The 24,615-nt window shown below is 42.4% G+C and overlaps 3 protein-coding genes and 3 long non-coding RNA genes across 12 annotated transcripts; 5 read left to right on the forward strand and 1 right to left on the reverse strand.

Moving 5' to 3' along the window:
• Window positions 1-436: 436 nt before the first annotated feature.
• On the forward strand, window positions 437-1,404 carry LOC112271411. The gene is made up of 2 exons (XR_002964315.1): window positions 437-872; window positions 1,140-1,404. It is a non-coding gene; the product is annotated as an uncharacterized LOC112271411 (long non-coding RNA).
• Window positions 1,384-7,748, reverse strand: LOC100846215 (potassium channel KAT1). 5 transcript variants are annotated; one of them, XM_024460427.1, is made up of 13 exons: window positions 7,608-7,747; window positions 6,352-6,419; window positions 6,185-6,240; window positions 5,410-5,650; window positions 4,818-5,303; window positions 4,681-4,738; window positions 4,244-4,561; window positions 3,134-3,373; window positions 2,949-3,047; window positions 2,827-2,859; window positions 2,540-2,725; window positions 1,859-2,450; window positions 1,384-1,710 (listed from the first exon to the last, which is right to left on the reverse strand). In XM_024460427.1, exons 4-13 carry the CDS (start codon window positions 5,577-5,579, stop codon window positions 1,598-1,600), a joined length of 2,295 nt encoding a protein of 764 aa, XP_024316195.1. In that variant the 5' UTR covers window positions 5,580-5,650; window positions 6,185-6,240; window positions 6,352-6,419; window positions 7,608-7,747; the 3' UTR covers window positions 1,384-1,597. The 5 variants fall into 5 exon arrangements, with proteins under 5 accessions (XP_024316195.1, XP_014757012.1, XP_024316194.1 ...); XM_014901526.2 differs by lacking the exons at window positions 6,185-6,240; window positions 6,352-6,419 and having other exon boundaries at window positions 4,818-4,973; window positions 5,088-5,303; window positions 7,608-7,748; XM_024460426.1 differs by lacking the exon at window positions 6,185-6,240.
• On the forward strand, window positions 2,287-3,576 carry LOC112271410. The gene is made up of 2 exons (XR_002964314.1): window positions 2,287-2,425; window positions 3,325-3,576. It is a non-coding gene; the product is annotated as an uncharacterized LOC112271410 (long non-coding RNA).
• LOC106866564 lies at window positions 6,655-11,313 on the forward strand. Of its 3 annotated transcripts, none has more exons than XR_002964316.1 (3): window positions 6,655-7,024; window positions 7,561-9,167; window positions 10,380-11,313. It is a non-coding gene; the product is annotated as an uncharacterized LOC106866564 (long non-coding RNA). The 3 variants fall into 3 exon arrangements; XR_002964318.1 differs by having other exon boundaries at window positions 8,199-9,167; XR_002964317.1 differs by lacking the exon at window positions 6,655-7,024 and adding an exon at window positions 10,228-10,287 and having other exon boundaries at window positions 7,813-9,167.
• A 4,072-nt stretch (window positions 11,314-15,385) lies between these two features.
• LOC100821619 (prefoldin subunit 6) lies at window positions 15,386-19,112 on the forward strand. The gene is made up of 5 exons (XM_003571941.4): window positions 15,386-15,589; window positions 15,689-15,759; window positions 15,863-15,987; window positions 16,079-16,139; window positions 18,791-19,112. Exons 1-5 carry the CDS (start codon window positions 15,496-15,498, stop codon window positions 18,836-18,838), a joined length of 399 nt encoding a protein of 132 aa, XP_003571989.1. The 5' UTR covers window positions 15,386-15,495; the 3' UTR covers window positions 18,839-19,112.
• Window positions 19,113-22,404: 3,292 nt separating this feature from the next.
• LOC104583490 lies at window positions 22,405-23,349 on the forward strand. The gene has a single exon (XM_010235793.3). The coding sequence runs from the start codon at window positions 22,420-22,422 to the stop codon at window positions 23,188-23,190; it is 771 nt and encodes a 256-aa protein (XP_010234095.2). The 5' UTR covers window positions 22,405-22,419; the 3' UTR covers window positions 23,191-23,349.
• The last annotated feature ends 1,266 nt before the right edge of the window (window positions 23,350-24,615 follow it).

Consider the following 24,615-nt stretch of genomic DNA (forward strand, 5'->3'; position numbering starts at 1 on the left):
GTTGCTCGCGGACTTGGGCTCTGGCGGCGGCAGCGTCGGCAACCGGTTCGCCTCCGCGCCCTCGCCGATGGTCGACTCCGTGCTGGTCACGTCCATCCCTGCCCCGTTGCGAGCAAGAGATAGCAGCAGCTGGGGCCTCACGCGGGCGGCGCTGGGAAGCTGCAGCGGCGAGCGAAGCGCGCCCCCACGACGTACATCAGGGCGCAGACAACTTCCGCTTCATGGTGCAGCACGTCACCGGCGCCCGCAACGCCTCAGCGGCCGACGCCGGGTACCTTTTCGCGGCGCCTGAGGACCCGTCACCCCCTGCTACGACGACACGTAGGCCGCGCTCTGGTGGGCCGCCTCATCGAGCGCCACCGCCGATCCGTGGATCCGGGAACTTGCCCACTCGATCGACGGGGCAACACTGAGGGAGGTCGACGGGGAGAAATTGGGGTGAGAAGAATCGATTGGGGGAGGATCGGGGAAGACGACCCGGAAAAAAGAAGACGGAAATGGGCTTTCGGCCCAGGGAAAACGTGCTTCCGGCCCAGACGAACCTTGGAGCGACGCCGAACGTTTTCTGTTCCGCTGGATACGCTGGAGTAGCGCCCGAAAGGTGGATCGAAGGAGTCATGAGAAGCTGGGAGACTGCCAAACCTCCCGGTAGCACCAGAGCTATCTAGCCCCATCGTTCTGTTCGTCCGATCCGGGTCTTGATTCAATCGCACGGTCATTTCTTAATTCTTGTTTTTTTATAGTGAAATTAATTGAATTCCATTTTTCCATAGTGAAATTAGAACAGTGAAATCTTTGTTGAAATTTTATTTCCTAGGACAAAACCTATTCCATCTCTGACAGATTGGAGTGTTGATGGGATAATTAGAACAGTGAGTGCGCATATCCAGCCTCAGGCATGTACATGATTTTATTAATTAATTTTAGCCTCCCTGTTCTATCTAAAAACCTTATGTTCTTGATAAGGTTACATGCACTATCTACATTATTTTTCAGTCCCGGTTTATCCAGGTATAAAGAAAGAGACGTCAGATTAATCAATTTTACAGAATTCCTGCAGATTGTGGATCTCTTGACATGCAAATGGAAACTACATACTGAAACGACATGGTTTTCAATCTTGTAACTCTCCTGTGCAGGTAGTGTTCAAGGCCATGGCTCCACTCGCACTGGAAGCTTCTGCTTTCCAAAACGCCGTGAAGCTACCATGAGTCTCGTCAACAGTCCACAAGATGGTTTTGACTTTGAGGAGGATGGCAACTGGTGCTCCTCAAGGGATTGTTGTCCTTGCTCTTATTTTGTTGTGGCCTGAAGCATGTTATGTATGGTCTAAACTCTGAATTTGTTTGTGTTGGCTGAGTTCCTGCTTGTCATAAAATTAACTGAGGCAACTGCTTTTTCCCACATGCTTTCATGACTGTTTATTCTACAATGGCGGGCATTTACATCATGTTAGTAACGATCAAAACTATTTGTACACAATGCCCTTCCTATTCATTTCTTCAATTGCAAGCCCTCGGCATCCATTACTTTTCCCAGATTGGAGCACTTAAAGCTCTATGATTTGTCTGGTCAGGTTGCTATGTGCTATACTTTTTTACATGTCGAGAAAGAATATGTGGTCGCCATCTCGGATGACACCAATATCATCTATTTCAGCGTAATCTCTACTGACCGCTTTTGTAGGATGGAAACCTGGAAACTTTTGCCCTGCATTGAAGAAATATATATGGTGAGGGAAATGCATGTTGCAATATCTAATTTACTGTAAATTTGAGCATTTATATGATGCTTAATACTATAATCATGCTCCATGACCAAAAATCATAGTCAAAAGCAAAATAAATAGATCGCTTACTGCCTATTTTGATAAGCTCCTCTAATGAACCAGGCAGGTTGATTAGCTTCCCATTCTGTACTGTAGAACCTCTTGCATTTTGAGGATACATGTGAATTGTAACTCTTCTGTTGGCTTCTTTTATGCAATTATAATCTACATATCTGCTCTTTCCTATGTTTCCGGATGCCCTGTCGGGAGAACACGGCTGCATTTTTGTATTTATTGTTTGCCAACTGCTTGCCGCATTGCTGCCTTCAGATTTTATTTTAATACAAAACTCTTCAGCACTTGTTTTTTTCTCACAGCTTATATGAACCTCGTTGAGATCCTCTTCTTTGTCCATGGTTCCATCTGATATTCTATACTTGCAATTTGACTTGTTATAGATGTTTTCTTGTTGTGGCTCTTCTTCAGGTAACTTTGTTGAATCAGTATCATCTCCAAATATTGAAACCTTGTTACCTAAACCCATACTTTTATGTCCTGTGTAATGTAGGTGTGACCATGGTAACATATGTTCTTCTCGGGGAATATGAAATAGATCATACTTGCTCAAGAATCTTCGGTCTAGTTGATTCACTTCAGGTACATTTTCCTGTAGTTTCATTCTCTGATATTGCCACAAAAAAGTTGTTAGCTTCTCTTTAAGCGAAATTATATATTACATTGTTTGACTGCATTCAAAAATTGAAGCTATACCTGGAATAGATTGTTCATTAGAAAATTACTATCTTCCCTGTGCTTTTGAATGGCTTCTATAAGTCTTGTCCTGCTTATTCGCAAGAGTTGTGATAGTTCAGTTGTGCGGAAAGTAAATGGCTGGGGTATGTTACATAGAGCACCAACCTCTCCAAACATATCTCCCTCTGTAACTTTCATAAACACCTGCTTTCAACAAAATAATACTATTTTAGCAATGAAAATAGTCTAAAGAAACCTTAGCAGTATCTGGAATCTGTGTGTACTGTAGTGGAAGAAATTTATACCTGCTCGTTCCCATTTATCGTTGTTACCATATTCTACAAAAGAATCAGACAATAGTGGTAATTAGCTTAGTAGCATAAACTTGTACAAAATTTGATAATTTAGTTAGAGATAACAAGCTAACCACTGCTCCTGAAACTATTACATAAACATCTGATGCCCCTTCGTTCTGCAATATTATATCTTCCTTTGGTGGAAAATACTCAGCCTGCACTTCCATGACCTATTGTCCAACAAATCCAATTCAATTAGTACACATCACAAGTTTGCCTAAGATGGTTAGATAACTTGAATAATTGACTGCATTACCAGTTCTGCAATAAAACTGTTGGATAGTCCATGGAAGAGGTAGGCTCGTCGAATGATTGGGAAGAATAAGTTGTATGCTATGCTTGAACGGATTCCTTTTGGGAGACCATTTAACAGGGCCTGCTGATTATGGCCTTCTGTCTTGAACTGTAGGCAGATTTGAGATAGCATTTGTTGCTTTATGTTCACAGGCAATTGATTCCGTGCTGCGAACTCCGAAGCCGCTTGGATTGAGTCCCTCTGCATCATTTAAAAGACTTTCAATACGACCTACATATAGAGAACAAGAATGCCTGTAACTGTTTTACTACAGTGATTGATATTGCTGCTTGCAATTGCTTGAATTTTTCTTTGTATTGTTGACCTTGATTTGCATGTTGTTTTTGTCAGTGCTCAGTGATTACGATTCACTTGCCTTATTGGTTGAAGTCCTACTTTTGGAAGTTTGCATAAGAAATGTACCTTACTAAATGACCTAGCTTCACTTTTTTTTTATCTCTAGCTGTGACTATTCAAAGTTTAAAAAAATTGTTGCAATGCCCATTTAGTTTACTTAACATTACAGTGCATCCAACTTGGAGTTCCCCCCTCTTAGTTGTAACTATTCAAAGTTTAAAAAAATTGTTGCAATGCCCATTTAGTTTACTGAACATTACAGTGCATCCAACTTGGAGTTCCCCCCTCTTAGTTGTAACTATTCAAAGTTTAAAAAAATTGTTGCAATGCCCATTTAGTTTACTGAACATTACAGTGCATCCAACTTGGAGTTCCCCCCTCTTAGTTGTAACTATTTCTTTATAATACAATGCAAGACAATGTGTCTGACTAGCTGTGTAAATGCACTATGAGCAAGCTGATTTTTATTTGTATGGTACCATAAATTTCATTTTTCCCACCATGTCACATATAACTGAAAATGTGCTTATTCTCAAGATCTTGACACCATTTAGTTGTATGGCATCCAAATACAGTTTTTGTTTTTGGAAAAATTCTAAGGACATATAGCTACAATCAAGAATCTACATCCCTGATTGGTTTTTAATTTATTATGGAGACATAATTGAACAAGTATGGCATTGAGATACTCTGTGAATAAGTTGAGAAACTTACAAATTTCTGGGTGCGGCTGGTGCCATGTACAACCAGGTTGGTCATATTCCCAATTAGATAAGCTGTCAAACCCAGATTAAACAACATGTAGACAATATCGAAGAGCATCTCTCTTGGGTTCTCAGCATGTAGGTCCCCATATCCCGTTGTTGTAAGTGTTGTAATGGACCAGTAAAGAGCAGTAACATATCTGGTCCATAAGTTTTCTGATCTGAATGTAGGCATCACAGCACCAATCCATGTATTCTCTGGGTAGGGATATCTGTCAGCAAGCATATAGTTGAAGCATCCCGCACAATGCACTGCAAACAGGGTGACCTGCATGTGATAGTTACATATTTTATACCCAAAAACAAATCAAGGAAACATTAAATAATTTGCATGGTTAAACTTTTGAAGAAAAAAAGAGTAAGTTTTGATATTTTTGAGAGACTTACAGAAATAAGCTTTGAGCACCTAGTCCAGAAATAGTTAAATCGGATATCCTTCTCCATCCTAGTTAAAATAAGACAATCAAATTCGTGCCATTTGTCATTCATCATCCAAATATGAAGGGGCTGGAGAAGATTCGAACCTAGCAAACAATGTACTGACTCTGTGAAGACGCCACAACCTAAGCATATTGAGCATCTTAAAAGCAAGGTCATTTCCCTTGTGCGTAAATAGAAGGATGATTGGTTGAAATGGAGCTGTTGAACATACGTCAAAGATGAACCAAGTTGATAGGTACCTAGAGAACCATATTGTGTCAATGTCAGAATAGAATAGTTTGGGGCTTTTGAGTAACAAATGGACCAGATAATGTTCTGCAATAAGATGAAACAACCATGAACCAGATACAAACCTTACTGCAATCCTCTTTCGATTGTCCACAAGGAGATGTGTTTTGCTGTCAACGTAAGCTACAAAGAATGTCAAAACAATATCGATGGCGAAGAAGCTGTTGACAATGTTCTCAAGCAGCAAAAGCTTAGAGGGCAAGTCCCTCAAGAATGCTAGTTCAAATGGGCAAATCCAGGCGGAGTAAATAACTAGGACTATAAGGAACAGCTCCCAGGATCTGAGAGAGACAGAAAAAAAACAAAGGAAATCATGTCAGCAGCTGCTGTTTTCTTGTACTCACAAGTCAACATACATCAAAGGTACAGAGTGCAACATGAACTCACTTATAGAGGCGATCATAAGGTGATATGATGAACTTTTGCAACTTATTGCAGTGGTTTATAGTTGCACCAAGAGATGGCAGTAACTCGATGGAGAAGCTGTCGTTGCTCCCATTGAATTGAAGCCCATTCCAGAATTTGTGGAAGTAGGATTTTGAATGAGCATGAGTCATGCTTGCGTTTTCTGTCCTTTCCCACTAAACTCTATATGCAGAAGGCGTGGAAGCCGACACCTACATATATGCTGCATATGGTAAACACGTAGGGTTAGGGGTCAAAGTGAGAGAATATAAAAAACAATCAAGAAGCTTATGGACTGCATGACTGGTACTATCCACTTCAACCATGAGCAGTCTGCGGTGTGCATTATTTTGTTGTACATCCGGTCCTTATTTAACCAGGATTATTTGGCAGGCTTATGATATTTATACAAGACTAAATCTCTGCAATTTAAGATGAAGTTGCATTGGTAGTCCTTCAATTGTCAAGCTTGTCTCACCGTTGTCCACAATTTATCAGTATCATTCCGGTGGAGTTCTAGTTTGACTTATAATCTCAGGGGATTTTTCATAATCAAATCTATATTTAGCATAGAAAGGATTTACTAACTTTGAATACGGAAACAAGCCTAGCAAGTGAAATTGGTGAATGCTGTTAAAACTAAGTGAACCATTAGAAAAAAGTCAAAAACTATGTACTATTACCATTTATTAAAATTCCCTATTCACACCAGGTTTTTAATCCATGTATTGCAATACTCGTAATGGGCTATGATTACCATTATACCCCTTAAAACTTGGTACTCCTCAATTTTCTGCGGTGGTACTCCTTGATCTTGTGTTGGAGTACAAATTGATCACAGGCGTTAGATTGAGGATAATTGACGGTCAGAATTAATTTAAGGGTAATGTAAAAGAGCTCATCTGTGTACGATGTGTTGCGCACCAAACGATTTTGGGTCGATATCCTCCGCAGGACGGTAGATTACTATTGTACTCCCTCCGTTCCTATTGCTGTTTTAGTACAAACAACCACAAGAATTTAAGAACGGAGGTTGTAATTCTTTTCTCCCAAGTACATGAGTGGAAATATCCATTCAGTTTTTTTAATAAGATTATGATTTATTTATTTTCGCATAGAATACGTCGGATGAAAATTCCAGGCGGAATTTGCCAGAAATTTTATGAAAATATACCATTAAAATGGGCCCACAAGTCAGGACCATATACATCTCCCACGACCCATCTTCCTCGGCGCCTCCTCGTCCGAAATCCCCAAACAGCATCCCGCGTACGTGAGAGAGTATGACTCAAATTTCCCTCACCTCCATCTCCATATCATCTGGTGCTCTGGAATCTGGATCCATTACAGCCATGGGCCTATGCTATCTATTCCTCCATCTCTTCCTGGCGCCGGAGAGGGGCGGCGGCGGAGGTGGTTCCGGTGGTCTGGGGTAGGCGGCGGCGGCGGCGGTGCAGGTGGTGGCGCAGGCGGTGGCTTTGAGGAGGCTCCGGTGGAGGCTTGGGCAGGACCGCGGGAGGCTTCGCGTTCGTTCTACACAGTGCGGTGCCGATTGCCTGGACTGGAGGCTGGATGGCTGGAGCGGAGCCTTGACCTGGTAAGTTTCAATGGAGTCTTCCTAGATGTGGTGATCGCCTTTTTTGTGATTCGGGGTCGTAACGGGCGGCGATAGGGATCACATTCCAGCCTCCGTTCCATCGCGATCCCTATTCGAATCCGAGCCCCATTGGGATCGATCGAACCTGGCCACGTGATATGCAGGCCCGACCCGCGATCTCGGCAACCACTCCTACACTGTCGACATCCATCTCCTATATGCACATTTTAATGCATGAGGCATTTCCTAATCAAACACTAAGGGTTCCTGTCCTTCCGGAAGATCGGAATAGTGCATGAAATTGTAGTCTACAAGGTTGTAATCCATGAAGTACTGACGCTTGTAAGAGATACTTGTACAGCACTAATACGGCCTTGGTACATATTGATTGGGTGTTCTTGTTTATTTTAAGAAAATGAAAAGAAAATCCTGGCACATTTCCGAAACATACCAGCAGTTGTGGGCTTGTGGCTCAGCTCGCTCTAGCTGTCCACTTTCCTACAATTAACCCAACAAAGGTGGTTTCGCTCGTGCAGTGTCAAACGAGAGGAGCTGGCAGAAAATGGAATGAGGAGACAGTTACCTGATATGGTCGTCTGGGAGAAGACAGACGAAGAGAAGAGATGTTGCAGCTTGGAGGAGGGTAGGCTGGTGTGCAATCCTGTTGCCGCCTGTCCTCACGCTAGCATGGATGCTCTGTTCTTTACTTAATTTTTTCTCACCAGCTCTCCGTCCCCGAGTCCTCTGTTTATCTTCTTTTTATTGGAGTTGGGGGGGCGGGGGGGCGGGAGGCATAAGTTTCCTTTTCCCAATTTGGCACCCTGATGTGTTGGATATTACGAGTACGCGAGTTCCTACACGTGGCTTCAAGGAATTATGATTCCGCGAAGTTGTCAGGTTCAGCATATAACACACCGTGTGCTTACCATCTGGATACAGGGTTACCACCTCATCTCATCCACTCTGAAAGGCTTAGCTGCTCATCACATGTGGACTACATGGTGTTTAGTCCACATATATAATAATTTTGGAGATGTGTAGGCTCCATGTTGGATAATAGATGTAGCCTGGACAATACAAGCATTTTCCCATCCTCCAATGCTGTAGTCTCTCTCTTATGTCTCTTGTGTTTCTAATCTCTTGCTTGTGTTGGAATGTCCCTGCATTATCACAGGTGACCATATGTTAGAGTGGGGAGTGATGAAGTGGCGGTCCTAGCACGCATGTGCATGCATGTGTCTACGGTCTACCACCCACTTTCTCATTGTATCTTTCAACTAGGTATGATGTATCCGGCTTCTTGCTTCTTGTTGGAGAGCGGAGACCTGTAGAGAGAGCTCATCTCCATAATGAGCCAGTGGAAACGAGGATATCATTGTTCTTAAACATCATGGATAATGGTTCCACATGGGCAGTACCATTCATTTATGTATCATAATGATTTTAGTCTCCTAAAAGCAGGTTGAGTATATTTCAAATTCCACCTGTTTATCGATCTAATTTTTGCTGTTTAACTGTTGCCAAATACTCTCTCCATCCCATATTAAGTGACTTTCTATTACATATATCTAGACACTTTTTAGGCATAGATGCATCCATATTTGGGCAAATTTGAGTCACTTAATATGGGACGGAGGGAGTATTAATTTTTTAGGTTTAAATTCATATGGACAACAGTCAGTTTTTAGATCTTCAAACTATCAATGAATGGGTTCCCTTCTGACTAGTCATTTTCAGCGAGCTCTTACTTTTTGGATTCTGTATTTTTGTGTGGTCTTATATAATTATATTCCTTGTTGTTATGTAGCTTATGATCTGCTCTTTGAGCACTCCTGTTCCAATATCAGCAGTTTGGAATCATTTGTTTGCCCATAAAGCCACGCCTTTTATGTTCCTTTTTTGGTATCATGGTTCTATTTGAAAACATAATGACAGATGTTGACACGTTTACAGCATTTTCTTGTTATTTATCTCTTGATAAATTATCTATAGCAATTGTTATCTAATTTGTTCCTTTACATGGTTCATCAGGCATCTCTTGGACAAGCAGATATTTGCTAAACATAAGGTCCCAACCCCCAGTTGGGCTGTATGGCCTTTCCTAAAGGAGATCACAATCCCGCGCAACTCAGCTTTCGATGAGGTATTTCCTGTTCTTGTATTCAACGATGTACATATTTTTACTGGGCTCCATGAAAATAAGATGTTTAATAGCAGAATGTGCACATCATGGTTAGTAGCTAAGTTATGGCCATCCCATGCTCTATAAGTCCCATTCGAAGTGAAGTTTCGTCAAACAGATGAAGAAGAATTTAATGAAAGGTGATAGTGCTGTAGAAAATGATATGATTCCATAGGTGATGCTGAAGGTATGGTAGTTTGTAAAAAAAGAATCTCTGCAAATCCTTATGGATGAAGATTTGGGGTGTGATCTGCCAAATTTCCCTCTTTTCTTTAATAGTTACTTAATTTTTTTTCTTCGAGAAAACGCAAAAGCCTTGCGTCTCGATGCATTGATAGATAAGTAAAAGTTATCGGGTGTGGTCCATCGCGACCTAGTTACTTAAAAAATGAAAGCCATGGTTACTGACTTTACTGTTACAAGAGATCATCAAGCTAAGTAGGAAGAATTTTTAGTTGCATGTCCAGAGTTGATCCTGGGGTGGGGAACTGGGGGTGGGCACGGCTGTTACTATCTTGACAACAGGATTCTGGCCAACCTAAAGAACTTTTAAAGATGTGTCCAGTTAATTAGCGGAAACCGGACAAAAATCAGATACAAAGGCCACGGAGCCCTAATCGGTCGCCGAACGGAAACCACAAATGCACCACCAAACACACCTGTGTCGTGTGGGCAAAGAGCTTGCCCTCAACATTGTTCCTTGGCGTGTCAGGCGTTGTAATTAGCGTAGGGTCTTGTAGTGTGGAGGCTTCCTCACCTTCGTGGGAGTGTTCCGGGTGTGCTCTTCTCATAGCAGTCGTGGCTTCTTCCGCGCCAGTGGTAGGAGGCCGGCTCATTCGGTGAAGCGGGTTTCCCTTGTGTTTGTGTGATCCGGTTGGCATGTTTTTGTTGTGTTTACCATGCCGTTGACTGCGGGTGAACCTGTCCCTTGCTTCGGTTCTCGAGTAGACCCGCTCCTGTTTGTTTTTGGTTTTTGCCTGGTTTTTCGTAAATTAACTGACCATCACCTTCCTAATTAAAGGAACATGCAAAGCTTTTGGCTCGCTTTCAGAAGAAAAAAAAACTGTCTGAGGATGATGTTGTGAGTTTGCTCGCGAAATACATGATTCTTAGTGTTAGGCCTTTTTAGACAATGATCTAACCACAGTTTATTCTTTCTTATCTTATGAACAGGTAGAGAATTTTATGATTCCAGGAAGTTGTCAGGTTCAGCATACAATAAACTGTGCTTAGCATTTGGATACAGGTTACCACCTCTGCACCTCGTCTCATCCTTTCTGAAAGGCACGTGGACTACTCCCTCCGTTCATCCATGCATCACATGTGGACTTGAACTAAAATCACACAAGAATTTAGGAACGGAAAGAGTACATAATAATTTTTAAGATGCGTAGGCCACATGTTGGATATGAGATGTGGGTCCCTGCAATGTAATCTACATACGATGGAGCCGCCAATTGGCTGTGCCGACTGATGTGCCCAGGCTCCCTGTTCACGTCGCTCTAAAACCATCCGGAGCCTGAGGGAGCTAGCCCGGTTGGATCGACGGATGGTTGCGGTGAGCCCACGAAAACGACCTGGCATGGTGGGGCTCGGCTAACCGGCCGGCCATATCGTGGTGCAGGTGTGGCTCGTCTCGGCTCCTGATCTTGATTAGGATTCGCAGAAAGAAGAATAATACAGCCGCAAGCTAATGGAGATCACGCTGGCCGTCCGCCCGTCCACGGACTGAACCCACGCAGCATGTAGGTCAGTAGGTGGTGTCTCCGCGTTGAACTCGAAAAAAGCGGCAGAAAAATGTAAGTTCGGCACGAAACGATGGCGCCAACTCGGGATATCGCCAAAGGTCTTGGGGTCCATGGATCAATCATGGTGATGCTGGTCAATTGTTACTTATCTTAATCACGTCGCCGGTGTTTGTGTTGAGTTGGGGAGGTCGGAAGGCCGTTGATTACTTCTCAATTGTTTCTAGTCACCGTTGATTCAGTCCATCGCACACAGATCGTACCTGTTTTGTCGTACGTAAGATACTTGTGCTACTCCTCCCTGACTTCGCATTAATTCTCTGCCACTTATTATGGATTAAAGGGATTAGATGGTTTTTTAATGCTTTGGAAGTCTCACTTGTTCCTTTTCGCTGTCAACTTGAGGGACTATAATAGAGTTCAAAGTCCATTTTGCAATTGTCGTGCTCATTTTTGAGCTATTTTTTGTTTCAAGGAACCAATAAATATATATTTCTATGCTGGAAAAGATCAAATTGATTGTAGATAAACTACGTTATCGAATAGTTGTGCCGACATATCTTCGCATTTATCAAGCCATCGAGATTATCATAATCTACCCCCAAGACCATGCTAATTGATTTTCTTGAGAGAAAGAGCCTTGCTAATCGATTTGCACGCACCACCAGCTGTTGGCATCAGCCCATCAAGCATATCCGGCCTCAAATCAAAAGATGGACTCCACTCCACCACGCAAAGGGGACTCTCGTCGGTTCCGAGAGTCAGTTTAGGTGGGGGCACACCAAGATTCTCCTGCCCTTCGTTATCGAATTTGGGAAATGAAGCAAAGATAGAAGCATAATAACAGTACTGATCCTCCGGCCGGTGGATGCAGGTGCAAATCATACGCAATTAGCCTTTCCAGGAACAATCTCGAAAAACAGATCATATGGCTGAGAACCTCGGAGCAGATTTTGTGTACCTAAGCACACAAGCATCATGTTTTTTGGGGAAAAAAAATCTTACAAAATGGACTTTTTAATATACTCGCTCCGTTTTTTTATAAGATGTTCTAACTTTGTCTTACGTCAAAAAATTAAAAGTTTGACTGAATTTATGAAAAAACTTTACTACTCCCCGACACTTATTATGGATCAGAGGGAGTAACAAAAACAAGTATACTAATTCTCCGACATTTATTATGGATCGGAAACAGTAATAACTACAACATTAAACAAGTATACTATGAAAAATATATCATGACAGGTTTAATGAAAATAATTTAGAGTTGGAAATGTTGATACTTTTTTGCCAACCTTTAAGAATTTTGAGTTAGAACAAAGCTATACATCTTACAAAAAAGAACCGACAAAAAAGGACCGGGGGAGCAAAAATGGCCTTTGAAGCTCGGGTTCCTTGGGGACCTTTATTTTTAAAAATAAAAACCATAATTTTGAGATTTTTTTTAAATGTAAACATAGATATATTCGACATACTTGTAAATTTTTATCAAGAAATATATTAATCTGTGACATGTGCAGAAATTAAAAAAATGTAGATTTCAAATAGACCAACATTTTATTATTCTAGATCTACAAATTTGTGAATATTTGAACAGGGTACAAATCAACATATCTTTTGACGAAAATATATAGGAATCTACAATACATCTATACTGACATTAGAAAACTCAAAAAAAAAAATTAAAGCTCTAAAATATTTTTTTAAAATAAAAGTCTCCATGTAGCCTGGGAGCCAAAAGTCCATGTCAGGGAGTACATTGTTAAACAAAAATTTCACATGTATTTTTTCTTTACAAATATATTGATTTATGGTCTAAAACAACATTTGTACACGGTTGGTTTTCTTGTGTAAAAATTGTGCATGTTTTTAGACCAAAGGTGCATGCATAGATAGGCGGAAGAGGAAGATCAACCAGTACATGTTTTCATCCAGGTTAACTAGGAAATGTTAATAAAGCAGTACATGTTTGCAGTTAACTACTCCCACCATTACAAATGTAGGGTGCATAAATTTTGTTGACTGTTTCACCAATCTTATAGCAAAAGGTATCAACATATGCAGTGTCAAACCAAAATATAATGAACATATTGTTCCGATGTATCTAATGATACTCATTTGGCATCATAGATGTTGATATTTTTCTTGTTATATAATTGATCAAAGTTTAAAAAGTTTAACAATCAACGAAGTTATATGTTCTACATTTGGAATGGAGGGAATACAATATATACTGGCTATAATACCTATTTTGGGGGTGCCCGACTCGGGGCCTGGAAGCATATACAATAGCCATGCTTCATCCAAAAAAGACATGCTTCATCAAACAGTTTGCATGTATACGTTTGGAGCGACAACGTGAGGCCGAGAAGCCGCACTGTGGCGCTATCACCAGCCGCATTTTTGGGAGAGGGGAGTCGACGATATGCATGCCCCCATATGGTTAGGCTTAGATTCTGAACTCTAGCGGTTCTCGTGGGAATAGTACCAAATGCAGGGGAAGGGTGTGCACATATGGGGTTTTCACAAAGATCCTATTCTGACAATGTATTCTTTGATGTTTATAGGCATGATTGATCACTAGAATTTTTGAAAAGATGGAGACTGTACCGTAGAATGAATTCCATGAGAAGAATGTGAAGGAGGTGATCACGCAACGCAAGATGAGAAGATGCTCTTTGACTTGTTGGCTTTTTGTAAAAGCATGCGTGTGTTTGATTGCTGATCCAATCATTTTGTTGTAGAATGGATTCTAGGGGGAGAGGGGAGAGTTCGCTAGCTCAAGCGTCTCCACTCGTCTTGATCTTTGGCATATCATGGACGGAGGAACCGTGCAAGTTGTGCGGATTTCTGTAGTTTGATGCAATGCAGTCTGCTTCGGAGAGGGACTGCCCTGAGATCACTTGCATCCCTAGCCAGCTTCAAATTATCTCCATCTGCCGTCATTTCTTTCTATTTCTTTTCCGCTTTGAGGTTATTTTTTCTGAGCCCTCCATCAGCGTCGACAATGTGAAAAATGCTTGTGTCACACCAATAGGTGTCGACACGGCCAATGTCTATCAGTACATCTGTAATCAAGGTGTTGCTATTCGTCTTTTGATTCGAGGGATGGTGAAATTGGCAATTGACAACGGAGGATGTTCGGCAACACCACTTGTAAAGACAAATGATTTCATAATCCATATGGATTTTCCAAAGGGGCTAGCGTAATGAAATATTTCTTTGATTTGTTTTTACTTAAGTAAAAGAGTCAATCGATGGAAGAGGTCGTCACTTGTTGCTTTTTATCTTATTTTGTTAACAAAATAAAATAAAAAACTGCTCAGCTCTTTCTAATGCAAATAATTACATCTATTGCAAACACTAAAATGGTACTGATATTTGTCATAAAAGTTTGAATAAATTTACTAGCAAGTGGCATTAATATATACTTCAATATTTTAGTCTAATTTATCTGTAACCAATAGTCTAATTTATTATATTTGTAGCAGGGTAAGCTTTTCATATAAGAAGATTCATAGAAAAATTCTTTTAGAAAACGAATCCAACAAATAAAACAATCTGATAGAACGTTGTTACTATTATTCTTTTATAAAAGTTTCAAAGATTTAAGTGTACCCGGAAGAACTAAACCTTATCATCTAAGTCACCACAGTCACCGAAGAAGTTTTTAGGGACGTACGTAACTCAAAAAAGTTGTTCAAAAATTAATTAAAGATTTTTTGTGTTGGCCCAAAAGCGGGACATACATGGGATACTACCCACGTCCCAGAAGGTCCTACATAAGGTATGGCTAAATCGGGTTCCACGGATCGTATAAATATGTGCATGAATGGCTCGCAAAGTTAGAGCTCTGGCAATAAAGATGCTGATTTACTTCTGCATTTTTTAAGCAAAGATCTGACTTATCGATTAGAGCAATTTTTCCTCAATAATTATACGCAGTATATAACTTTATTCAAACTCAATATCCATTATAGGTACAATACTTTGAATCATAAATTCAAAAATTATAAAGTACTCCCTCTGTCCCATAATTATACGGAGGGAGTAACTCGTATAAGTACAGCTTAGTCCCTCAAAGAATTTTTTCGTCGTATCAATGTTGGCAACACAAAGTATGACGGCTTATTACCGTAAAAAAAAGCATGACTGCTTATATTGCAATTATTAGAACAAAACAACTGAAAAACACGGATGACGGAAAAGCCCATTTGGTTTTTAGAATACAGAAAGGCCGAGTTAAATTCGCCGATCTGCTGCTGCAGATTAGGAAGTGGTAAGAAATGGGCTGATTTCAATCCACCGTGTGACGGTCCAACTTTCTACACAGGCCCATGTTAGGAAGCATTGCTTCCTCAGCCCATAGGATCCATATATTTCTCAAAAGAAAACTAAGGGCCCTAAAGAGAACTAAGGGCATTAGGCCGACGTTGTCGAAAGCCCAAACCAGGAAAAGGAGAAAACACCACCACCTCTACATTCACACTCCCACGCCCGAAGCCGGCGGCGAGAGGCGGCGGAGGAAGCAGCAGCGGCAGGCCATGGCGTCGTCGTCGGCACTGGCTCCGGCTGCCGTACGCGAGATGCAGCGCGACCTCGAGTCCCAGGCCAACGCCCTCAGCAAGATCCAGAAAGGCACGTGCGCTTTCCCCATCCGCAAACATCTCAAGTAAAGGGCGGGGAGAGAAACCCACCTCGGAAACCCTAACCCTAACTCTTCTGCTTCCCTCGCAGACATCTCCAAGAACCACGAGGTCCGCAAGCAGTTCACCATCCAGGTCGGCGAGAACGAGCTCGTCCTCAAGGCACGCACCCGCTCTTCTTTTCTTGCTTGGGGGGTTCAGCTCCGCTCCGATTGGTGATTTAGTGTGAGTACCCGTTTTGATCTGGTTTTGGCTTTGTGCGTAGGAGCTGGAGCTGCTGAATGATGGGGCGAATGTGTACAAGTTGATCGGGCCAGTGCTGGTGAAGCAGGACCTCGCGGAGGCCAAGGCCAACGTCAAGAAGCGTATCGAGTACATCTCGGCCGAGCTGTGAGTGACTTTGAGCTGATCTGCGTTTTCATTTGATCGGTTTCAGGTGTCGTGATGCTGTGTTCAAGGTGTGGAATTACTTATCTTGCAGGAAGCGAATGGATCGGGCGCTGAAGGACTTGGAGGACAAGCAGAACAGCAAGAAAGAATCGGTATGTTCTTGTTATCTCTTCATTTTTGGTTGGGTTGCTTGAGTACACGGAACGACCAATAGAAGATGATATGTGAAACTTCCGTATATTATAATTTTTGGTATGTGAAAACCTTTTGAAATTGTTTGGACTGCGAGTTTTGGTAAACCATATACTCTACCATCCGTGTGGCTTTTATGAACAACATAGCTATTGTGTCCATGAATTTGTAGGTCTGTGCAATGCTATGAACATGAGCTGCACTTTATGAGGTGTGTGTGTATAGCGCACTAATTTGAACCAATAAGTTGATTTGGATACAGTGACACTGATGGAAATTGAAAAAACTATGATGAGGTGAGGTAATAATGGGGATAACTACAGGTGGCTATGGCCTGCCTAGAGAAGAAATTACTCGGCAGTTCAGAAAGCGTGCCTCCCTGAGAAAGGAGCTTCAAGTTGGCTTGCTCTCATGGGCAAGTATTTGCTTGCTCAGTTGGGTAAACTAACCTTGCCAGACAAGGGTGGAATAACTCTCTTGTAGTTCCAAGCATGCCCGACAGTGATTAAGAGTCAAAACAGTCAAGTCAGTTGCTGGGGTGCTGGCACATAGACGACTAGTCGCATATAGTCATGACTACTTGAGTTTTCAGGTGGAAGCCATATCCGACTCATATACTAGTCCCACGACTAGTCGAGTGACTCTTATCATTGCACCCTAGAATGTTGGTGTAATTTTTGCAATTTTTCCCTGTTCAGCTGTATAATTTTTGCAGCTTACTTGTGTAGGTTACTAAGTTCTCAAGAAAATTAGATCTTGTCGGATCCTTATCTGTATGCTAGAAATCAATTTATATTTAAGAACTTACATATCTGCCATATTTTGATGCTGTCTCAGAATCGGAGGTAAACAAATCGGAGACTTTTATCTTTTCACTTTGCCTAATGGAACCGAATTAATAAGTACTTACAATCAGTTTATTTCTATCCACAAGAAAATATGTGTTGCTTATTAATCGGGTGAACAAAGTGTGTTTGAATCTGGATATTCTGATCTGTGAATCCACCTTAATATTTTTTTATGCAGCAGCCACCAAAATTGCCTATTTGCTATCTTATTACTCATAGACACTGCTAGAGGGACCAAAACTTGGTTGTAGTCTAGACAAACCCTTTCACTGATCAGTGTGTTGAGCTTTGTCAGTCTTCAGTTTAGGAGGTTTGAAGTAGTTGCAGTTTTCATGATGTTGAGATCAAAACAGTGACACGATTTTAAATGAATTTGGTTTCAGTCAATCACCTAAAATACCTCATGGTGTGTCCCCTGCCACCATTCTTGTTGATAACTGTAACTGTTGCTGGGGGCAGCCTCAGATTCTGCCTACAGCATTAAGGAACAAAAACATAACAGATGACACTATACCCCTTTACAAAAAAACGTAACATTCACTCCTCTACACAAAAACATAACATAAACTCCTCTACAAAAACATAACATTCACTCTTGTTGAGCCACCTCCGTGCTTTTGTTCTAAACTATATACTCCATGAAGCAGCTGTCAGTGATATCATATATGGCATCCAAGCACGTACCTGCTGAACACGCGTTGTTTCTTCTTTTGCTAATGAGGTTTATCATATCTAGAATTCATGTGTGTAGTGTTCCCGGTGGTGCTCACATGTAAGCCATTTGCAAAGTCAGAACGGACAGCCAATTGTGTTTGTAGTGGGTTTTCTCCATGGGTTGTCAGCACCTAGAAACAAGTTTCTGGTGTCCACTTGAACTAAATTGCAAAACATGTATGCTTTTCTGATTTAAGAGGCGAGATCAGTTTGGCTTGCTTGACTACTCAAATTCAATAGGGTTTGTACTTTTAGCTCCATGAATTGGCTGAGAACTTCAATATGGTTGGTCAGCATCTCAAATTCATTCTAGGTTTCTCCTTATCTTGGTACCTACTCCCTCTGATCCATAAAAAGTGTCGCCCATTTTGTCTAAGTTAGTACAAATTTTGTACTAAGTGGACGACACTTTTTATGGATCGGAGGGAGTACCTTCTGGAGGTCAGCCTGATGCCTCAGTCTATCTTTAATCCTGCTGGACTTGGTTCCATTGCTTGTTTGAAGTACACGCCCCAGACATCTCTTCTGCTGGCTCAGGGTCCAAACTAGCTGAAACACTGAAACCTGTTTGCCCATGCCGGTTTCCAGCCTGTTAGAAACTGCACATGTATTTGGAGTCTCTATGATTTGTGCTCGTGAAATAGATTACTCCTTTTTTATGTGGAATGGGGGAGGGCGGAAGGGAGGAAATTTCACAGGAATTACTTCATTCCTGCAGGAATAGGGAAAATTTCTGCATTGCAAATGAGGCCTAAAGGTTTTATATTGTATCTGTGTCCTCCATAAGAACCCATAGCTGATTCTCTGATGATGAACCCCTGCATGACTGCAAATGAACACTTTGACTATGATCATGCGGTATCCACATCATAATCACACTTAATTTCTACTCCGTACTTGCGTGGCAGACATCCTCGCTATGGCCACTAACTTACTTTACCGTGAAAGTAACTGTAACATACAATAGTGACGAAGCTGCACTCAGTTAACTCTGTAATACTAAGAATATTTATCTAATTTATTTATGTGAATTTATTTCTGCTGTGCAGATAATCAGGCTGCAACAGAAGATGCAGGCTGTACAAGCAAAGGCATAGGCGTCCATTGCTAGTTTTATCTGAACTGAAGGCCACCCCTTCAGCCCTCAAGTGTTTGGTGTGTACAAGGCTGGTGTTTTTCGTTCCCTGTCCCCTAGAAAAGGGAAAGAAGTCTTTAGTGCTAAAAGATTCAGAATTATTCAAGGTATGTGTAGTGAGAGATTTTGTTTCGGAGTGAGACGATCGATAGAACATGTACCTCTTACTGGCTTCTAGCGATGTGGATCAATTTTTGTTCTTCTCTAAAAGGAATCGGGTCTTATTGATGTGTCGTTGCATTTCTTCTACCTTTGCTTATCTGAATTACTCCCTCTGATCCTAAATTCTTGTTGTTTCCTGGAACTAAAACAACGGCAAGAATTTAGGCTCGGAGGGATTAGAAGTTTTGGAAAAAATGTCGACCAGTGCTAGTTTCCTGGAACATTCAGATAGGACAGGTTTGACATGTTCGGTTGGTAAGTGCGAGGAGATTCCCCGCCCATCCACCCAAGCAAAGCTGCCTATCAGCTCAAAGTTTTTTTTTGGAGAAAACGGCAGCGCTGATTCTATTAATTAGAGTTGGAATTTACAAACGCAAAAGAGCTGAGGGGAAGATGGGAGGGAAGGTACAGCACAAACGAGACACAAAAAGTGTAGAAATCTGAGACACTTATTATGAACAGGAGGGAGAGGGGACAAAAAAGGAATTGCAAGCTTTCATGAAGCTGCACAATTCCTGTGAATAACGTTGCACTTATGTCACAGCACCAAACACATCGCTATCATTCTCACAAACACACTACATTCTTTTGATTGTGGTACAAGAAACTGAATTTAAGCCTATGTATAATTGAATTTAAGCAGCAGTCTCTTTAAGCCCCATCCATCAAGATAACTTTGGACTTGTCAATATCCACTGAGAAACAATTACTATATTGTTCTCAACTTATCAATCTTTGGTATATCAAACTAGTTTCTTTTATGCCTTTTAACAACACACTGGGCTTCCTTAATTCGTCAGCAAGAATGGTTATAAAGAAAAAAAAGGGTTCGCAACCGGGATCAGTATATAGTCCAGAGTCTAAACTTCCTTTGTGCTTTGTGTATTCCCCTGATGTGCACTAAGCCACTAACAAATCTGCCTGGTTCACTCAAAGATAACCCACTGGATCTGCATTCCCTTCCTCCCCGCTAATCATCAGGCCACATTCCGTCCACTATCCTCACCAGATTTGCTACTACGTCGCCAAGAGATCGGTTACCTGTCCCATCATCTCCTCGGCAGCCAGGTGAGCGCGTATCAAACATGGCCGGATTTGGTCTCCAGCTCACTAACATCTCTCATCGCATCTCCCAACGCGCACAAGCATCCACCAAACAAAAGAAAGTAATACATGCTACCCATGTCGCCTTTGCATTATGCACATCAAGACTAGATGACATGATTCTAAGCAAGCATCCTAATCTTCCGTGCAATATATCCTTTCTTAGTTAAACAGTCGTGCTAGACAAGAGGGAGATAGACTAACCCCAAGTTGGTGGCGGCTAGCTAGTGCCACAAGAGGTATCTCTAATCTCGCATATACTCTGACCAAATTAGTGGCCTCCTTTTATCACTTTCTAGTCTCGGAGTTTAATGAAGCTAAACTAGCAACAGGGTCGCCGATTGATTAGAGCTAATGACGCATAGCTAGCACCGCAAACCGGCCGGCCGGCAGCGGCAGGATTCCTGCTGGTCCAGATGCTATATGCCCACTTGCCATGGGAGACAGCCCAGGGGAAGCAGCTGGAAGGATTGTTAGTGTTTAGGCAAGTGGACTGAATATTAGTACTGCTATGCTATGTCCTTGTGCGTTTGTGCGAAGGCTCGCGCGGTCTGAGTTCTTTTTTCCTTGAGATCATACGAGATTTGGCTTTGCTGGCAATCAAATTAAGCCGCCGGTTCGGATCCTCTGCAATCTTTCAAATCATTCTTACATTTATCGGAACGGAGGGAGTAGTATGCTAGTTCTTGAAATTCTATACCATAAAAAAATTGACAAAAATAAAATATGCAACCACAGATCGAGTTGCACCTTATACCTAAAGCACTCAAAGTATGCAAATGTAACTTCGCGGTTAGCAGTGGATTAAGATCTCTGTCAGCTCAGTCTCTTTTGCACTCTCAAATTTTTATATTTGCCGAGTGTGAAACTAACTTCTCCACACCAGTTTATAATTAAGTTTGGCACCACGCAGCTCTGCAAGCAAACCAACCTTCATGTTGCATTTGGTTCTTCCCCCATTGATGATCGATCAGCCCCTTATAGGAGAATTACTCCCGATCTGCCAGTCTGCCGCACACAACACCTTTTTGCTCCCTCCATCCCAAAATAAATGAATTTGGATTTGTATAAATTCTTATACAAATGGACGTGGAGTACATACATGTTGGGCTCATGAGTTGGTTGCAGGAAAAGTCGAAAATTAAGCTCAATTAATTTGTACTAGAACTGTGCTTGGTTACAAGCTTAACCCATTTCCCTCTCAGTTCTCGTGTCGGCAACCGGACATCGTCACAAGTTGTCCCAGAAGGAAAGCGCCGAAAGCTAGCTAAGCTATGTGTTAGACATCTCGCATCGATGTGTTAATACATAACACATCAGGCATGATCGGTGCATATGCCTCGACTCGATATCCTCAGTCTCGGCGTCCGCTGAAGTGGACAGAGGCGTGCACTGTCCAATCATGGTACGGCGCCACAAAACGATACCCGCATTATAAAACACTTTGTACTCCCTGTGTCCCAAATTAACTAACGTGAATTTGTATAGATTCTTATGCAAATCTACGTCAATTTAATTTGGGACGGATGAAGTATACGTGATCCAACTGCATGCTTGTACTAACACAAGTGCTGATGTAAAGTCCACGGGAGGTTGAGCTAGGCCCTGAACAATACATATTGCGAGTGGTTGAGCAAGCTGCCTCCAGAAAGAAGCATCGAAAAATTAAAAGAAAGAGACGTGTGGAGAGGCTAGCTGCCGGACGGCCTTATTAACTTGGTACAACGCGCGCGACCTAACAATAATCATCTTCCTTCCTTTGGCACAGCAGGGCATCATCAGGGCAACAAGAGGGTACGTACCAGATATCAGACCCGCGACCAAGACAACCAGACGGTCTCTTTCCTTTTTCTTTGGACATGAACTGATCTGTAAACGTCGTTAAAATTAGTTTTTTGGCCCCTGATCGGTGCCGGTGGAGGAACAAGATCGATGGGGATACAATCAGACGGCAGATTCACGACTGACGTGGATAAGAGAGCATAAACCGCGACAAACAATAATGCAGGCCAGTGCCGGAGCGGATCTTCCAGGCCCGCCCGTCGCCGTTGCCTCTGTCCCCCCACAGTCACACCACACGCCCCCTGTCACCATCATTCACACGCTCTCCACTCCGTATATATCTCACACGACACCCACGCAACACCTTTTGCTCACCCTGGTACGGCCTCTTCTTGGCCACCCCGAACCAACCAGAGGACTAATTAATCTACCCGTGTTAATTAATTAATTAAAGCAACCGAAGTGGTCTACTCTAATTTACTTGATCGCCCAATCATGTCGCACATCGGCAGATCAGCAGAACCAAGTGCCAGATATATATCAGTTGAACCAACCAACATTGCCCGCGGGGGGCTCCTCTATCTATATAACCCCTCCGCGCCTTTGGCCAGCAACAAAGCCACAGATCGAGCTAGCTCCATCTCCCAAAGAATAAATTGCAACTGTGTCATCAGCTACATATTGTGCATTTCACAATTGTGCTTAGCTATGCAGACGGACCAGGTGCGGGGTCAAGACATCGGGGAGGGCATGAACCGCTTGGCGCCGCAGGAGTACTACTACCACGCTGGCCTCGACCGGCCGGCGGCGACGGGGGGTCTGTCGGAGGCCGACGGCGTGCTAGTCCTGAAGGAGCTGCTGGAGGAAGAGGACGAGGACGAGGCGGAGAAGTACTCGACGTCGTCGCCGCCGCACGTCGACGACGACGACGCCGACCGGCTGAGCCGCGTCATGCGGTCGCTGGAGGCGGAGATCATGAGAGGCGGGGACAACGGCGAGTGCTTGGCCAGGCCGCCGGGGCCGGGCGAGATCAACGGCTGTGTGCAGCTGGACCAGATGCTGTTGGATTTCGACGACGGCTTCGGCGGCGCGGCGGGGTTCGGATACTACTGGCCGGAGGTGCCGGCGGGGGGGATTTATGTGTATTCGGAGGCCGGCGAGGGGAGCGCTGTGGGCTACGAGATGCAGGTAGCGCGGGAGCAGCAGTACTACTGCGCAGATCAGTGCTCCGGTGAGCAAGTGTATAGCAGCTCTTTGTGGGAATGAAAAAAAAGTTGAAATCATCACGCGAGTACGTGTGCAGAATCAAACGGTTTCTTCCCTCTGTTCTTTGGCCACCGTGTACATAATATAGTTTGATGCTCGTAGAAACTTAAGAATGAGGATGAATGGAGTTACTGAGTAGAGCTGCTAATTTTCTTCCAACGGTTCCCTGTACTACTCCCTCCGTTTCTAAAAAAATGACATATTAGTTTTCATTAATACAAAACTTTGATCACAAATTACTATATTAAAGGGTGGTTCATATGTCATGAGATTACAAGTCATGACGTATAAGATAACGAGTCTAACAATACTAATTTTATGTCATATAAAACACATTTTGATATAATAATTTATGATCAAAGTGTTGTTTTAATGAAAACTAATAGGCATTTTTAAAGAATACTAGTTCTCAGCGTGGATGTTCGGGATAAGATTTTGAGCTCGCCCCGAGTTAGCGGCGGCTCAGTGTAAATTCGGTCCGAGCCCATCAGTGAAAAAACGAGCGGTCTTTTTTTTCCAGCTCGTTTGAGACTCGGCCGAGCCCAACTTAGTCTGACTCTGACGTACTGCAATGGCTCGGGCGTTTTAAGACCCATTCAAAATTCCCAGTCGGCCTCGGCCCAACCGAGCTAGTTAGGGCACCATGTGCGGGGTGCACATCATGTGGCCATGGATATACGTATTTGCTTATGAATTTTCAAAGTGACACCTCCATTGCAGTTTGCAGATCAAAATAACAGGCTGTGCATTTGTGCAGTCTGCACACCATGTGGCCACTCCTCGTGTGGGCTAAAACACTCAACCTGCGAGGCCCTTTCATGTAGGCATGTTAGGCATTTCCTTCTTATCATGTGCGTTCTGATATTCTAAAAAAAGTGCGTTCTGAAATGGATTGTGCAGTTTTCGACTCCTTCGACTTTTCGTGCAAGGCTTCGTGCGGGCTGAAGTACACGTTATTTTGAAGAAACTGGAAAAAGAACATAACAAAGTGAAAAGGCAAGGTCTTGATTTTTTTCTGAATGAAGTGTTCACATGCAAATTTGGGTTAATTTACAGATTCTTTCGTACAACAGATCGCCCATCCACGTGTGCGGACGAAATTTTGCAATTGCTGTTCGATCTTTACATTCTTAATAGCGTGTCTCTGGACAATAACAACTCGTTTGGCAACCCTTCTTTCATTTCATTTGGTAGAAATGAAATGAAATCTAATTTTTTATAGGATTTCATTTGGTTGAATTTGAATTTCAGGTTCAAAAATCATGTTTGTCTACCACATGAATTTGAAGAGTGGGAGACAATTCTAAAGAAATGATGACTTTTAGAGATCAATTAAGATTAGTTGTAGTGTGATTTCATGAAATTGCAAATTGAATTCATGTAGCCAATTCCGTGCCAACCAAACAAGTTAGTTTCTAGAATTCA

Source organism: Brachypodium distachyon, chromosome 3 (genome assembly GCF_000005505.3).
Source record: "Brachypodium distachyon strain Bd21 chromosome 3, Brachypodium_distachyon_v3.0, whole genome shotgun sequence".
Classification (NCBI taxonomy): Eukaryota; Viridiplantae; Streptophyta; class Magnoliopsida; order Poales; family Poaceae; genus Brachypodium; species Brachypodium distachyon.